This window comes from Callithrix jacchus, chromosome 15, assembly GCF_049354715.1.
Source record: "Callithrix jacchus isolate 240 chromosome 15, calJac240_pri, whole genome shotgun sequence".
NCBI lineage: Eukaryota > Metazoa > Chordata > Mammalia > Primates > Cebidae > Callithrix > Callithrix jacchus.
This window is the reverse complement of record NC_133516.1, coordinates 104,209,983-104,224,919: the sequence shown is the minus strand read 5'-3', so window position 1 is coordinate 104,224,919 and position 14,937 is coordinate 104,209,983. Positions and strand designations below refer to the sequence as shown.

The 14,937-nt window shown below is 39.1% G+C and overlaps 1 protein-coding gene across 2 annotated transcripts in view; it reads right to left on the bottom strand.

Moving 5' to 3' along the window:
• CD200R1 (CD200 receptor 1) overlaps positions 1 to 11,123 on the bottom strand; it is a 58,500-nt gene extending 47,377 nt beyond the window's left edge. The window contains exon 1 of one of the 2 annotated variants that reach the window (XM_078352385.1): positions 10,999 to 11,123. In XM_078352385.1, coding sequence (XP_078208511.1) covers positions 10,999 to 11,089 — 91 coding nt within the window. In that variant the 5' untranslated portion in view covers positions 11,090 to 11,123. Of the gene's footprint in view, positions 1 to 5,448; positions 5,697 to 10,998 lie in introns of those variants that run through there. The other variant, XM_078352386.1, reaches the window with a different exon arrangement.
• Between the last annotated feature and the right edge of the window lie 3,814 nt (positions 11,124 to 14,937).

Sequence of the window (14,937 nt, the reverse complement as noted above, 5' to 3'; positions counted from 1 at the left end):
ATAGTAATAGAAAATATAGTAATAGTCAATCAAAAGAACAGAAAGACCAGATATTGGGGAAAATACCTATAAAAGGAGAACTAAAGAGAACTCCTCACTAACAGACCTGTACTACTAGAAACAGTAACAGAAATTATTCTGGGATGAAAGAAAATAATACTAGGTAGAAACTTGGAAATTCAAGAAAGAATTAATAGTATTACAAATGGCAACTACAGTGGACATAGTATGTGCCACCAGCAATTGCTTTTGACTTTTCGTTCTCGCCACTAGAATCACTGTCAATAGACAGTCTTCAGTTTTCAGCCTCTCCGGGGATGACTTTGGCCACTTTCACCAAAGTCAGACCCCTCCCAGGGGAGCCCAATCCAATAACTGATTTACATGAAGTCTAAAGGACCACCATCTTTATTCAATACATGGCCTCTCTAAGGCCACTCTAGCTCCTGAGCTCCCTGTGGGGTCAGGTGAGGGTGTCAATTGGTTTAGATTACAGGTAGACTTCTCCCTCTGCTCAAAAGCATCTGTACACAAAACTCAATCTGAGAGTTTAATTTCCAAGAGAACTTACAACAGCATCAATAACTCAAAGTAGCAGAGATTTTTAAACAAAAGTATTTCTTTAAAAGTGGAAAAACTGGCCAGGTACAGTGACTCATGCCTGTAATTCCAACAGTTTGAGAGGCCAAGGCAGGAGGATCGCTTGAGCCCAGGAGTTCAAGAACAGCCTGCGCAACATGGGGGCACCTTGTCTACAAAGAATACAAAAAACATTAGCCTAGCATGGTGGTACACACCTGTAGTCCCAGCTACTCGGGAGCCTAAAACAAGAGGATCACCTGAGCCTGGGAGGTCAAGACCGCACTTAGCCATGACTGCACCACTGCATTCCAGCCCGGGTGACAGAGTGAGACCCTGTCTCAGAAAAGAAATGGAAAAACTTTTTGCCCTGCTTTAATCCTGGAACTTTTTGATATTTCTTGCCTTAAATACAAATTGGATTTGGTGTTAGAATGGGGTCTAAGCATACAAATTCTAGCTAGAAAATCTTGGAAGTTGTTTGCTTAGTGTTAATGCATGAATAATGTTATTTCTTCCTGGGGAAAAAAGAGCTGATTGTGACTATGTCTATTATACGAATTATATAAATCAGTGATATTTATTACTATTATTATTATTTTAAAAGTAATGATTGTTGACTTGGTTCTTAGGGACTACAGTCCAAAGATATTTTATAACCACAGATCTGCTCCCAAATCCCAGTCAGGAATTGACAAAGGTACATGAGTGATAATAAGGGAGAAGAGGCAAAAACATGTCAATGGCTACTACATTTTAATCAATGTACAGGTTAATTTTTCAGATGTAACATAAAATTAAACAACTACTGGGTCGTTTTATTAAATAAATGCCATTAACCGAAATATTCATGATCTTATTGGGAGGAAATTTATCTTCCGTAAACTCTCTCATTTGTTCCCTTTACCTATTGCCATCCTCAACCTACTAGCATCCCTGTATCTACTGTCTCCTCTTAGACCTCAATTTCAGAAGAGTGTCTTCTCCTATTTGAGGTTAAGCACTCAGTTGGCACTCCATATTGGCTCCCTTCCTGTCTCTTCTCAGATCTTCCTAAGTATGGTTCTCAGAGCCCATATCCAAATATCTGTAGTGCTTATTCTATTCTTTTTGTCTCTATATTTATTCTGTTCATGGAATGGATCATCTACTTCATGAATGATTCACAAACACTAGAAGTCATCCCTCAGTGTCTGGGGGATTATAGGACCCCCAGAGATAGCAAAATTCAAAGAAGCTCAAGTCCCTAATATAAAATGGTGTGGTATTTGCATAAACCTACGCACAATCTCTTATATACTTTCAATCATCTCTAGATTGCTCATAACACCTAATACAGTGTAAACTATATAAACAGCTCTTACACTGAATTATTTAGGAAATGACAAGAACAAAATCTGCACATGTTCAGTACTAATGAAATCATCCACTTTTCCCCTTATATGTTCAATCTGAAGTTGGTTGAATCCAGAGATGCAAGACAGAGGGCTGACTGTATTTCCAAATATCTGTAGAAACTTTCATCTACTTGTCCTCCCTTCCTATACTGAACTTAACATCTTCCTCCACAAAGAGGAAGCTCCCTTCCACGTCACATATATATCTCAGTGGCATCACAGAACTTTTTCAAATGAGAACCCTAGCATAGCTGTAGACTCATGTTTCAAAATAAATATTTAATCTAGTGCCACTCAATGGAACACTGTTACCACATCCAAAAATGCTACTTAATTATATAATTTTCCTGTTCACCAAAAATAAGTGGTTCCTCATTGTCTACTGACCAATACCCAGGTTTTTTTTACTTGGCTATTAAGGACCCCAAAAATCCAGCCTTATTTCCTGTTGTCATTTAACACATAATTGCTGTTTCTGCAAGCTACAGTTCTCTCTCTCAAGCACCTTGCATTTATACATGCGACCTGTCCTATCTTTCCAATTCCTTTCTCTACCTTTCCCTGTTTATCCAAACCTGTCATTCCAAGCCTAGCTCAAGACCCATCTCCACAAACTCCAGCCCACTGTAATATCTCCCTCCTTTAGATTTGTACTAGTTTCATACACAATTTCAAGATTTACTGACTTTAAATGTTCACCAACTGTTTTACCTTACATTTCTCTTTCTAATTTAGATGGCTAATAACGTTTAGCCACTATTCTACACACACACACATATACCCATGAATGAGGACTTTTAATTTATTAATTGCTTAAACATGAACACTTGGAGAAAACACACCTATAAATTATTGTAATATGTAAATTCACAAATATCACAAACTAGAAAAGGAAGATAGAGCTAAAATTATTAATAAGAACAAACCCTTCTTTTGCACAATTGTTTTTCATCTTCTTCCATTGTTTGCAAATCTGCCAAAGCTACCTTAGAGCCCTGTCTTGATTTTTATCTCCTCTTCTTGTTACTGCCTGTCCTCTAGTGGAAGATAACAATAAATGAATAAAAATTAGCCCAAAGAAGGAAAGAAGTAGAGGGTTCCTTTTTTGTAACTCATAGTCACAAAACAGTAACTTTTACAAAAGATGGAATAATTTTAAATGGAACAGAAGAATACAATTTGAACACACACACACACACACACACACACACACACACACAATCTAGAAGACAATAGGGCTAAAAGAAGGAGGCAGAAGTGGCACAGGGTATGGGAGTGCCAGGGAAGGGGACCAGGTACAAGCTAGGGTATATTTCTCTGACATGCACAATTTAGGTTGTTTTTATGTTTCCCCTCAGGTTTTTCTGGATAAATCTTGTCTACTCACTACATGCTGCTTGCTGTTATAAGCAAGTAAGTAAACAAAAAGAAAATAGGGAAACCAAATGAATACTATGTTCTACATCTAAGTCCTTAGCTCCCTTGCCCCTTTGCCAATTTATCTTGTACGAAGTGAGTTCTGTCCGGCAGTATTAATTACTAACAGAGCAGCGTCAGCAATAAAGTCATGAAGTCATTTCCCCGAGTGATACGCTTCATCGTAAACCTATCACAACGGATCACTGCATGTACAATAATACCCTTTTTTATATCGGGATTTTAAACATTTAATAACTTGATAGTAACACAAGCATAGACTTCATAGATCCGATATATGCAGTCTTTCCTAGCTGTGTTCAGAAATAGTTTTAAAATGTAAACCTTTCAACCTTTAAAATTGAAAATTATAAATTATGTTTTAATGGTTTTTTTTTTTTTCTTCCTTTTCCCAAAAGTAACAGTGCAATTTGACAGAAACAGCTCCTTGCCTATCTGTCTTTCCCAGCCAAGCTGGGTCCTGCACAAGTTTCTATAAGAGTTTTCTACAGCAAGATCTCAACTCCTGAAAGACTGAGATCACTTGACTATTTTTTAAGGTAAATAACAGTCTGTTAAGACTAAAACTAAGTATTGGCTTGACTTTTTTCACTGGTGCCCTTCAGTGAAAAGCACAGTGGTTAAATAATGAGGAAAAGTGCCTGCTCGAATGTTCAGCAGTGCTTACTGATGTATGTATATCATTACTGATTGTGATTCTGCCTTATTCTAGTCATTTCTCGCCTTGGGAAAATCATTTCACCTCTCTACGCCTCCATTTCTGCCTTTGTGAAATGGAGAGGTGTCTTCCATGTCTACCTCACTGGGTTGTTGTGCAGATCAAAGGGGAAAAAGTATGTGAAAATTCTCCATAGGAAGGTACAGTCATAGAGTAGTTATTTTGCATGTGCTTGCTAGTAAGATTAACATGTTGAAAGCAGATTTCTTGCTGGAAGATGAGCAGCATTTTAAAGTCATTCAGAAATGAGGGAAAAATACCTTTTCTTCTTTCAATTATCAAATTATAACATTTAAAACCAACTACACTCTTCCCTTGCAGCTGCTCCATCTACTAAAAGCGAAACCTGAAAACTCCCTCCGACACCAACTCTTACCAACCTTTCTGCAGTGAAACCAGGACACCCCCACAGTGGCCCACGTTCTGTATAACTTCTGTAGGCACCTAGATGTTGAGGAGTGGGTTCTCTAACTCATAGCGTCTCTTGCAGCCCACACAGCTTGAAGATAAATACAGACATACATCACAGACATGCCACTGTAACTGTTATATTCTTTTAAGTGCCTTATCATTGAAAGTGACAGAGAGCAATAAACTGTCCTTATCTATACTACTGGAAGTGTGGACCTAAATGAGTTAGGGTTCTTATTTTTTTTTTTTAATTCTTGAGAGAGAAGAGGCTGGGTGCAGTGGCTTATGCCTGTAATCCCAGTGCTTTTGAGAGTCTGAGGTGGGAGAATCACTTGAATCTAGGAGCTGAAGATCAGCCTGGACAACATAGCAAGACTCCATCTCTATCAAAAATTTTTAAAATTAGCCAAGCATAATGGCACACATCTGTAGTCCTAGACACTCTTGAGGCTGAGTGGGAGGACTGCTTGAGCCCTGGAGTTACAGGCTGCAGAGAGTTATGATGCACTACTGCACTCCAGCCTGGGCAACAGAGCAAGACCCTGTCTGAAAAAGGGGGTGGGGGCGAGAATAAGATAAAGAGAACCTAAGTGACTTTGATTGCTGCTGGTGTGTATTTGATGTATCCTGCCTTGTTTGAAAAACAGGAGGAAATAAGGAAGTGGGCAGTAAGACAAATTATAGAGATGTGTGTATGACAGTCGGATACAAATTAAAATAAGACACGGGAAAAAGTGATGGTAAGGTAAACTAGATACAGGAGTAACCCGTATTAGGCAACCCTTTATATCTATGATTGCAATTGATTTGCATTGCCCCAGAAGAAAGACAAAAAAAAAAAAAAAAAATTCAGGAAGAGCTGAGACCAGGTTTCTCACCATTCTCCCAAAGAGAATTCAAACTTACCAGTCACTAAGAAGACAGTCAAAATCAACAGTAGCCCTAGGTTAGCAGTTCTCCAAGGACAGAGCATTTCTGTTTTCTCTCTTTCTGCCCTTCACTCAGTAATTTTCCTCCACACAGGTACAGAAAGAGCTGTGAGCATGGTGGGACCCTTTCTGGTCAACTTCTCAGTACAGAATCCTCTTAGCCCATCGACAGCGCGGCACTCCCTTCCTTCTAGCTCCCTCCTTCACGTCTATGTGGTTTAGCCTGATTAGTAACTTGGAAGAACAGAAGCTTTTCTCTGGAACTTGACACAGCAATAGATTTCCTGTATGAAGCCCTGAAGCAAAGACAGAGGAAGCAGATTGATTGAGTTATCTCTCAGCTCATTGGTTCTCCTCTCACTTCTGCTGCACACAGATAAACTTTACAGTAAGGCATTGAACGTGTCCAAAATAAACAGATTTGTCTAACCTTACACTAAAAAGTAAAACAGAATATCTATTTATTTGGGCCCATCCTTGTAAATTTCCCAATCATGATAACTTTTAGAGGTTTCTCCCGGTTGAAGAGCTTTATGGCCTTAGTATTCAAGTCTGGAATAGAATAGTTTTCCTTGAAAATTATCGTGTGAAATTACTGTCTACAATGGAAGTCAACACACAACTCTGTGATCATCGTAAGTGTAACAGTTTCCTATTGCAACTGTAATAAATTACCACAAACTCACTGGCTCAAGACAATATAACATTTATTGTCATACAGTTCTGAAGATCAGAAGTCTGAAATGGATCTTAGGGGACTAAAATCAAGGTGTTGGCAGGGCTGCACTCCAGCTGGAGGCTCGGGCAGATTCGTTCTCTGCCTTTTCCAGCGGCTGGAGGACGCCTCCATTTCTTGGCTTGTACCAACATCATTCCGACCTCTAGTCCAGGTCACATCTTCTCTGCCTGTGACCCTTCTGCTTCCCTTTTATAAAGACCTTGTGATTATTTTCGGTCCACCCAGATAATCTAACATGATCTTCTAATCTCAAGATCTTTAATTGAAACACATCTGCAACGTCCTTTTTTGCCACACAAGGTAACATATTCACAGGTTTCAGCAATTAGGATGAAGGTATCTTGTTAGGGGTGAGTGAGGGCGTTCTGTCTATCAGAATTCAATACTTATTGCCATTCGCTTTCACCTTTGAAGAGTCAGACTGATCATTTTAACTAAATTAGAAATAATTACTCATCTTTTAGTTGCCACACATCCGGAATTCAGACTCCCCGCCTCCAAAGGAAAAAAAAAAAAAAATCTCTTCCTTAAGGTTGCTAGTTCCTATGCTTTTAAGTTATGTTTGAGAGGGGGGTAAATCCTCTCTGTGCTGAGAATTTTCTACCCCAAGGCAAAACTGTACAGGAAGGGGAAGAAAACATTGCAAACAGGAAAAAGATTAAACAGCCTGCATTTTTTTCTGTTAGTTTCATCTTCCTTCTTGCCAAACATTATAAATATTCCCCCTTTCCCCTTCTGAAGCTTTTTTTTTCCAAGTTAATTAATTTGATGAAGCAGTGAAATCAAGTCCTCGAGGGCATGGGACACTTGAGAGCGTGAGCTATGACAAGGGGAGACCATGATAAAAATGTCTTTCCTTCGTCTAATGTTTCACCAGATGTCGGGAAATTCGTGAGAATACATCTGTCTGGTTTTCTACCACACAGAAGCTGAGCTCAGGAGTTCGAGACCAGTCTAGGCAACATGACAAAACTCCAAACTCCATCTCTACTTAAAAAATATACATATATATGGCCAAAAAAAAAAAAAAAAAACAGCCAGGTAGGATGGCACTCATCTGTAGTCCCCGCCACTTGGGAGGCTGAAGCATGAGAATCGCTCGAACCCAGGAGGCAGAGGTTGCATTGAGCAGAGAGAAAGTGAAGTTAAAATTCACACTGGTTTAGATAGACATTGTGTTAAGTCTCTGCTGTGCAATTACTAGTCCAGTGATACTGGGAAAGTTTCTTACTCAAGTCTGTATCTGTTTACCTTATATTGATATGAGCTTCTTCTCATGTCACCAAAAATTCTCGGAGATCATTTATTTTAATGTCTGCTCAATGACACAGCCAAAGCTAAACCACAGGAGGGCGAAATGGCCTAAGGCCTCAAAGCAACTTGTTGGCACACCTGGGAATAAAATGTGCTATACTTTCTACTCCTGTGTGCTTTTCACTCCTCTGCTTTGAAATTTCATGCAACGACTTTCATAGACACACTCCTATGGGCTCACCTGAGGTCAGACCACGATCTGCAATCAGCAGGTGAAGAATCAAGAGATGGATATCAAAAACCATAACATTGCAAAATAGATTTGACAGGATGAAAGATTCTCTCCCTGGTCCCTCATCTTCTCCACCTGCAAACCCCACTCCTGTAACCTCTCAACTCCCACCTTCCACCTTTTATGGAAGGTGGATGTTTAAAACAATAAAGGGACTAAAAGTTTGTTAACATAATCATCCACCAAAGACATGCCACAAAGGTCAGTATAGGAGAAAGATGTGTGTCTGGTAATGCACCGCTCTAAAAACTCTAAAGGCCACAAATTCTACCTGGTTGGGACCCTTGGTCACAGGACCCAGGAAGCAAGGCAGAAGAGTGAAAAAGGATGAAGAAACAGGTGTTGTTTAAGCCAGAAACCCAAACCTTTTAGTCCAGCAGTCTTCCGGGTCTCCTTCAATCATACCAGTTACGAAGCAGAGCATACGGGAGACAGAACAATGCAGTGCCAATTAATGCTGTAGTCGCCAAAACAAAAAGACACAGACGCTTTAGTAAGTTAGAACTACTTTAGGCCATAATTCCCCCAAAGCAACACAGTTGGTTTACTCAACTTATCAGTTGCTAAACTGAAAATTGATTTAGGCACCTGTAAATGCTGTTGAAGTAAACTTCTTCCAGTCGGGTATTTCTTTCTCTCCAATGTCAGGTTCGGACTTAGCCACAACTGAATCCATTTAAGATGAAATGTTGCAGTCTTGCCCTTGGGATTCCTCCCAATGACGAGGAAGCTTTGCATGGCTCTTGAATGCTCACTGCAAAGACTTCATGGACTTTTTTTCCTGACTTCTTGACCCTTCTTTTTTCCCAGTACCGTTGCCTACCATTCACCTCCTGTATTTCAGTCTTGACTGCCTAGATCTTCAGCGCCTGCCTGCTCCTCCTGCCATAGCTGAATTTTCTGGATGTGTGTCCTTGCAAAATGGGCCAATAACTCCTTCCCTTTTCATTGTTACTTTTGGTGAACTCTCTGGCTTAGAATCTGACCTGACTTACCCTTCTCTACACATGCATGTGTGCCCCCCCATACACACACACTCACACAAATGTACCAGCTAAACCCTTAGTCCTAATTCCCTCAATCTACCCTATCCTACTGCTAGCCAAGTGCTAACATACCAGTTTCACAGAGGTAAAAAGAACAGTACCTAATAGTCTAAAGAATTTCAAGGGACTCAAACTGTATAATACTCCACTCTTTTCTTTACTTCCTCTCTGCTCCCATGTACAATAACTAGAGATTTTAATCAATGAATTGTCCTGGAGATGCTATAATTCAACATAAAATTGCATAAAAAGGCTGCTTTCCTGGCATATTTCATTTTCTATTTTCCAGTTCACCTCTCTGTTACCTTTACTTACCCACGCTCTCAAGACTCGTCTGAAATCCTGTATCTTCCTCCATGGACAATCATTAAATGGACTAAATGGTAACTTAAAAGAGCCTCATGAAATGCAAATTTCTATTTTTATACCTTCTATTATATTGATTTTTCTTGAAAATTTTTACTCTAATATATGGTTGATCTATGTCACATGCATGAAAATTCTTCTTAAAGAGTTAGAAAAAATATGTCACATTGCAATTAATGATTCCTTTTTCTCATAATTTTATACATTATACGAAAAGGAAAATTGAGAAATAGTTATTTGAAAATTAAATGTGGGCAGTATCAAAATAAGCAAAATCCGAGTAGAGAAATTAGCAATCACATATTATATTCAGCTAAATATCAACTGCAAATCTCACTGGTCATATCCATGGCAGATATTTATCAAGCCCTAAGCTTAACACCCTGGTCTTGTTCTAAGCAGTTTATAAACATTCCCTAATTATCTCAGCAATCCTATACAGTAAATACCATTTGCCATTGAGGAAACTCAAAGTAGAGAGGTTATATAAAGTGTCAAAAGCCACACAGCTGAAAAATGATAGAAACAGGATTCAAGTCCAAGAAATCTCACTCCAAAGTCTACTTAAATTACGAGGCTAATTAGTCTCTCTTTTACTACCTACGTTTCTGAAGATGGTAACTGTTTTGTCTCCAATACATCTCCCACATTTCTAACCCCTACTGAATCTATCTATTCATTCACACTTTCTTCTAATTAGACCCCCATACCACCTCATAATTGGTCTGTTTTCTTTAATAAGCAAACCCTGTGCTGTTTCTAATCATCTGTTTGCATTAAGATTGCTCTCTGCTGCCATCTGGAGATAATTTGGTGAAACCAATGCTAAGATTTTTGCAAGTCCAAAAATAACTACACATTAAGATTTTGATCGCAAAGTATGCTAACATGCCTAAACATTAGACATTTAATTTAAGTCATTTGGAAACTGCTGAAACATAACAAATGACCACCCGTTGGATAGTAAAGATGTCATACCTTGAAGAAATGTTGTTGAAAAGAAAAATTAATCTTTTGAGTTGCCAGAATGGTTTAATAAACACAGTGCTGCCAGGCATGCTCTTTCATGCCTGTAATCCCAACACTTTGGGAAGCTGAGGCAGGAGGATCACTTGAGCCCAGGAGTTTCAGATGAGCCTGGGCAACATAGCGAGAGCCCATCTCTATAAAATAAAATTTAAGAATTGTTTTCAAAGCGGTAGTGTAAAGAAATGGATAGATGGATGGATGGATGGATGGATGGATGGATGGATGGATGGATGTCAGATTCCCTACCTGATTGCATGAAAATTTGAGAAGATTGCCATCATTGGGTACTGCGGAATGCAAACTCTAAGATGGAGTTTAATGTGAAAGAATGTTATTATTTTAAGGAGTAACCTCAGATCATCACTTGGGGATAAGAAGGAACAGAAACTGATGTGAATAGGGGAAATCAAACTGTTAGGTAGGGCCACATCAGACTCAGCTAACCGTATGGGAAGCCCCAGAGCTAAAACTGCCACTTAGAGTTGTCGTCTCTTGGCCTGAAATGGCCAACACTTCCGCATCTATCCTTGGGTAAGGCAATCCGTGAAGAGGCCAACCCCTGAACTGTGGAAAACACTATCAACAATGGAGCTACAAAGTCCTTCACTGAAGGGGTTGACGGTACCCCACAGTGTCTGCCAACTGAATAAATGTTAGAAAATAATCTACTAGGGATTCTAGTCTCACACACAATGATATTCCACTCAGCCAACTGTATTTTACTCCCAAGAAACCAAATTAATGGAAAATCTCGCCAAAAAATATAATTTTGAAGGAGCTCTGCATTAAGATATTTCCTACCTGAGGCAGTCAGGTAATTTTCATCTGTAAGTGTCAACTGAGGAGTCCAGAAGATATGGAAATAAATTGTTAAAAGGAAAAGCCCAGTCATGCACCTTGGCTAAAAACTAACATCAAGGCAAAGCATGCTGAAGAGAAACAAGTGTCATCTGATCCCCAGAACACCCTGATACTAAGGTCAGGAAGAGCAGAACATTTTAAAAGGAAATATTTCAGACTGAGCCAAGTGGGTTTACCTTAAATGTCTCAGACAGTATTCATTAATAAGTAAATTAGTTCTATATAACTTTCTAACAAAAGAATATGAAACATGAAAATCATATCAGTCAGAGAAGCTTGTATTTGCCTGAAATTTTATTCAAATTTTATTGGGCTTTTCTCAAAGAAATGATGAATGTTCTGTTGACCCATCATGGTTTTATTCTATCAGTAGCTTGACAATTTTGTCCCCAAATTACATATTGGACCACATTGTCTGTCTTTTATAAGATAATGTAATGTTTTCAGTGAATAACTGAAAAATAGTTTAAATTGGCTAAACTCTAAATAGCTAAATTTGCAGTTTAAGAGTGTCAGAATTTTTTATCTGGTTTTGGGAGTAGCTGTTACTGAGGTGGCCCCTAAGTTGAACTTCCTGGGTTCAAACTTCAGTTCGGCCTCTTAGTTTTTGTTTACTCTATTTTTTGTTTTCTGTTCTCAGATGCTATTTGATTCGTTTTTCAAATCTGCTACCATTTTAATAATTTTAGTTTTCCACCAAAACTTCTAGTCTTTTATCTCCTGGAATATAAAAATAATATTTTAAAGCCTCTGTCTGATCATTCCAATATTTGAAGTAGCTGTGGGTAATTGTCTATTGGTTCTTTCTGTGAAATGTCATCTCCTCATGTGCCAGGCATTGTGATTTCTTTCTCAAATTGCAGAAAAATTGGAAATGATTTGAGGCCCTGCAAAATTTTGTCTCCCTCCATAGAGGAATTTCATTTACTTCTGCCAGGACTCCATAAACATAGCAATCAGGAATCACCTTAATTCAGTTCTAAGGACTAGAATTCTCTGTGCAATCAGATGACTCAAGTGTAGGTTGCAATCTATGTGCTGTGGTTTCAATGTGTCCTTTATATGTCATGTTGGAAACTAATCCCCCAATTCCTATGCTGACTGGAGGTGCAGCATTTGGAAGGTAAGCAGGATTAGGAAAGGTCATCAAGTCGGGACCCCAATGATGGGACTGCTGGCTTTATAAGAAGAGGAAAAGGGACCTGAGCTGACACACACACTCTTGCTGGTTAGCCACGTGATACCCTTCGCCATGTTATGATGTAGCAAGAAGGCCTTTACCAGATGCCAGCCCCTCAAACTCAGACTCTCCAGCCTCCAGAACTGTAGGAGATCAATTTCTTTTATAAATTACCCAGTCTGTGGTATTACATTATAGTTACACAGAAATGGACTGAGACACTATCAAACCACTCTTTCCCATTGCAAGAGGCTACCAAAGGTCCAACCAGCTCTTCTATATTAAGCAGTACACATCCCCAGGGTAAAAGTAGTTCCAATGCCAGTTTCACCGGTCTGTATTTCTTTCTTTTTCTGAATCTTGGTGAGGTAATTCTTCATTACCTTGCCAGATCACTGATCTGCCATCTGCAGACTTTTAAAATGATTACGTCTAGATTTTCTACTTAGCTCGAGAGGGAAGACTAATCTAAAGTTCTTTTGTCTGCATCACCTGATGTAAAAGTCCCATCCCTTGGTTCTTTACCTCAACTATCAGCAAGTTTTTTGGTCTCTTCTTTAAAATGTTTCCTGAATTTGATCATTTCACATCATCTCCACTCTACTGGGTTAGAAAAGGGGTAATGCTGGGTGCGGTGGCTCACACCTGTAATCCCAGCACTTTGGGAGGCTGAGGCAGGTGGATCATGAGGCCAGGAGTTCAAGACCAGCCTGACCAACATGGTGAAACCCGTCTCTACTGAAACTACAAAAATTAGCCAGGCGTGGTGGCACCTGCCTGTAATCCCAGCTTCTCAGGAGGCTGAGGCAGGAGAATCACTTGAACCCAGGAGGCAAAGGTTGCGGTGAGCCGAGATCATGCCATTGCACTCCAGCCTGGGCAAAAAGAGCGAAACTGTCTCAAAAAAAAAAAAAAAGAAAAGAAAAGAAAAGGGGGAATGTAGTTACAGATTCAAAAGCCTGCTTTGTAAAACTAAATCACTGTATCATTTAACTTGTAGGCAGCAGCGAAAAGGTACAGATACCAGAAGCCACAGAACACTTGTGTTCAGTGACTGCTTCCATTTTATCACAGCTTTCTGAAATATGTCTTATTAAAGTTGTTTTTATTTTGGTCGCTTGTAACATAGATTATGTTGCTGAAACATAAAAGCTCAGATATTCCATATATGAGGTAAGTCAGAAGGCCTACATTAAGACATTTTTCTTTAAATAATTTATGCTCCATTGACAGCTAAGTTACATTTTTATGACTATTTTCCTGCTAGTGATCTTTCTTTCTTGTATGCTTTCTTTTTACTTATCTAATATACCACCAAAAACTTGGAGTGATTTAATATGATTTCAAAATGTGTGTAGGGGAATTTTCTAAAGAATACTGTTATGATTATCTCACCTTGGGAAAAGAAGAAGTGGGAAATATGAAACTGTTGAAAACGTTTGAAAGTTGAATGTTCTGTATTTAGAAAAGGAAGTAGATAAGGTATTTTTTGATTTAATATTTCTATCTTTGACTTGGCCAAATATGATAAAGCAATCAAACCCGTAAGAAGTAGTGCTCTGCTTCCTACCCAAAGTATCTGTAATGCTGGACATTTTCAACAAACTTCCTCCTTTTCTTTCATTTATTTCAAGTGACTCCCATAATATTGTTTGGTTTGTTTTTGTTTTTTAAGATAGGGTTTTGCTCTGTCACCCAGGCTGGAGTGTAGTGGCGCAGTCTCAGCTCACTGCAACCTCTGCCTCTCAGGCTCTAGAAATTCCCATGCCTCAGCCTCCTGAGTAGTTGGGATTATAGCCGTGCACCACCATTACTGGCGACTCTTTTGCATTTTCAGTAGAGAAGGGAGTTTCCACCATGTTAGCCAGGTTGGGCTTGTACTCCTGGCCTCAAGCTGATCCACCCACCTTGGCCTCCCAAAATGCTGGGATTACAGGCATGATCCACCATGCCCAACCCTTACAATATTGTTATTCAAATTTCTTCTTTTCACCTTCACAGCTCTTAACTTTTTACCTTTTTATATTTTTATCTCTTCCTAATAATTTTTGGAATATTCTCATCTGATTATCCTGCTCAGTATTTTGTTCTTTGAGTTGATAATATTATTCAACTATTAAACATATCCATTGAGAAATTTACCTCCATAGTAATATCATTCCTATCCAGTATTTCCAACTGGTACTTCTTAGAAGCTTCCTGTTTCATGTTTGCTACTTATTCCCTTATCTCTGAGGATATTTTCTGTTTTGATTTTAAATGCTTTGTCCACCAGGTCCACTCATTCCAATTACTTCGAGAATGAATTACCTTTTTCTTACTTTTTCTTCCAGTGCTTGTGGGTTCATAATGTGAGTTTGTAAGATTATATGATTATGGTAAAATCAGCTATCTTAAAAAAAATCAGCTATCTTGGTAAATAACGGTTACCTAGAGAGGGCAATGAAAGGCTAGGTTCTGGCTTGTACTAGTCTAGGCAGGAGAAAGCTATATGACAGTATTCTGGGCGCGACTACTTGTGTGCCCACCACCCATGAGATCCCGCCTATGAGGTAACCACCCGGTACTACTACAGCAGGCATCATTCCTTTCCAGAGAGTAATCACAAACATCTTGTCCAGCCCTGGAGGAGGATGGGGAAGGAGGTTGGAGGCAATGTTCAAGGGTGTGCTGCAGTCCACTCCAGCTAAACGTACTGT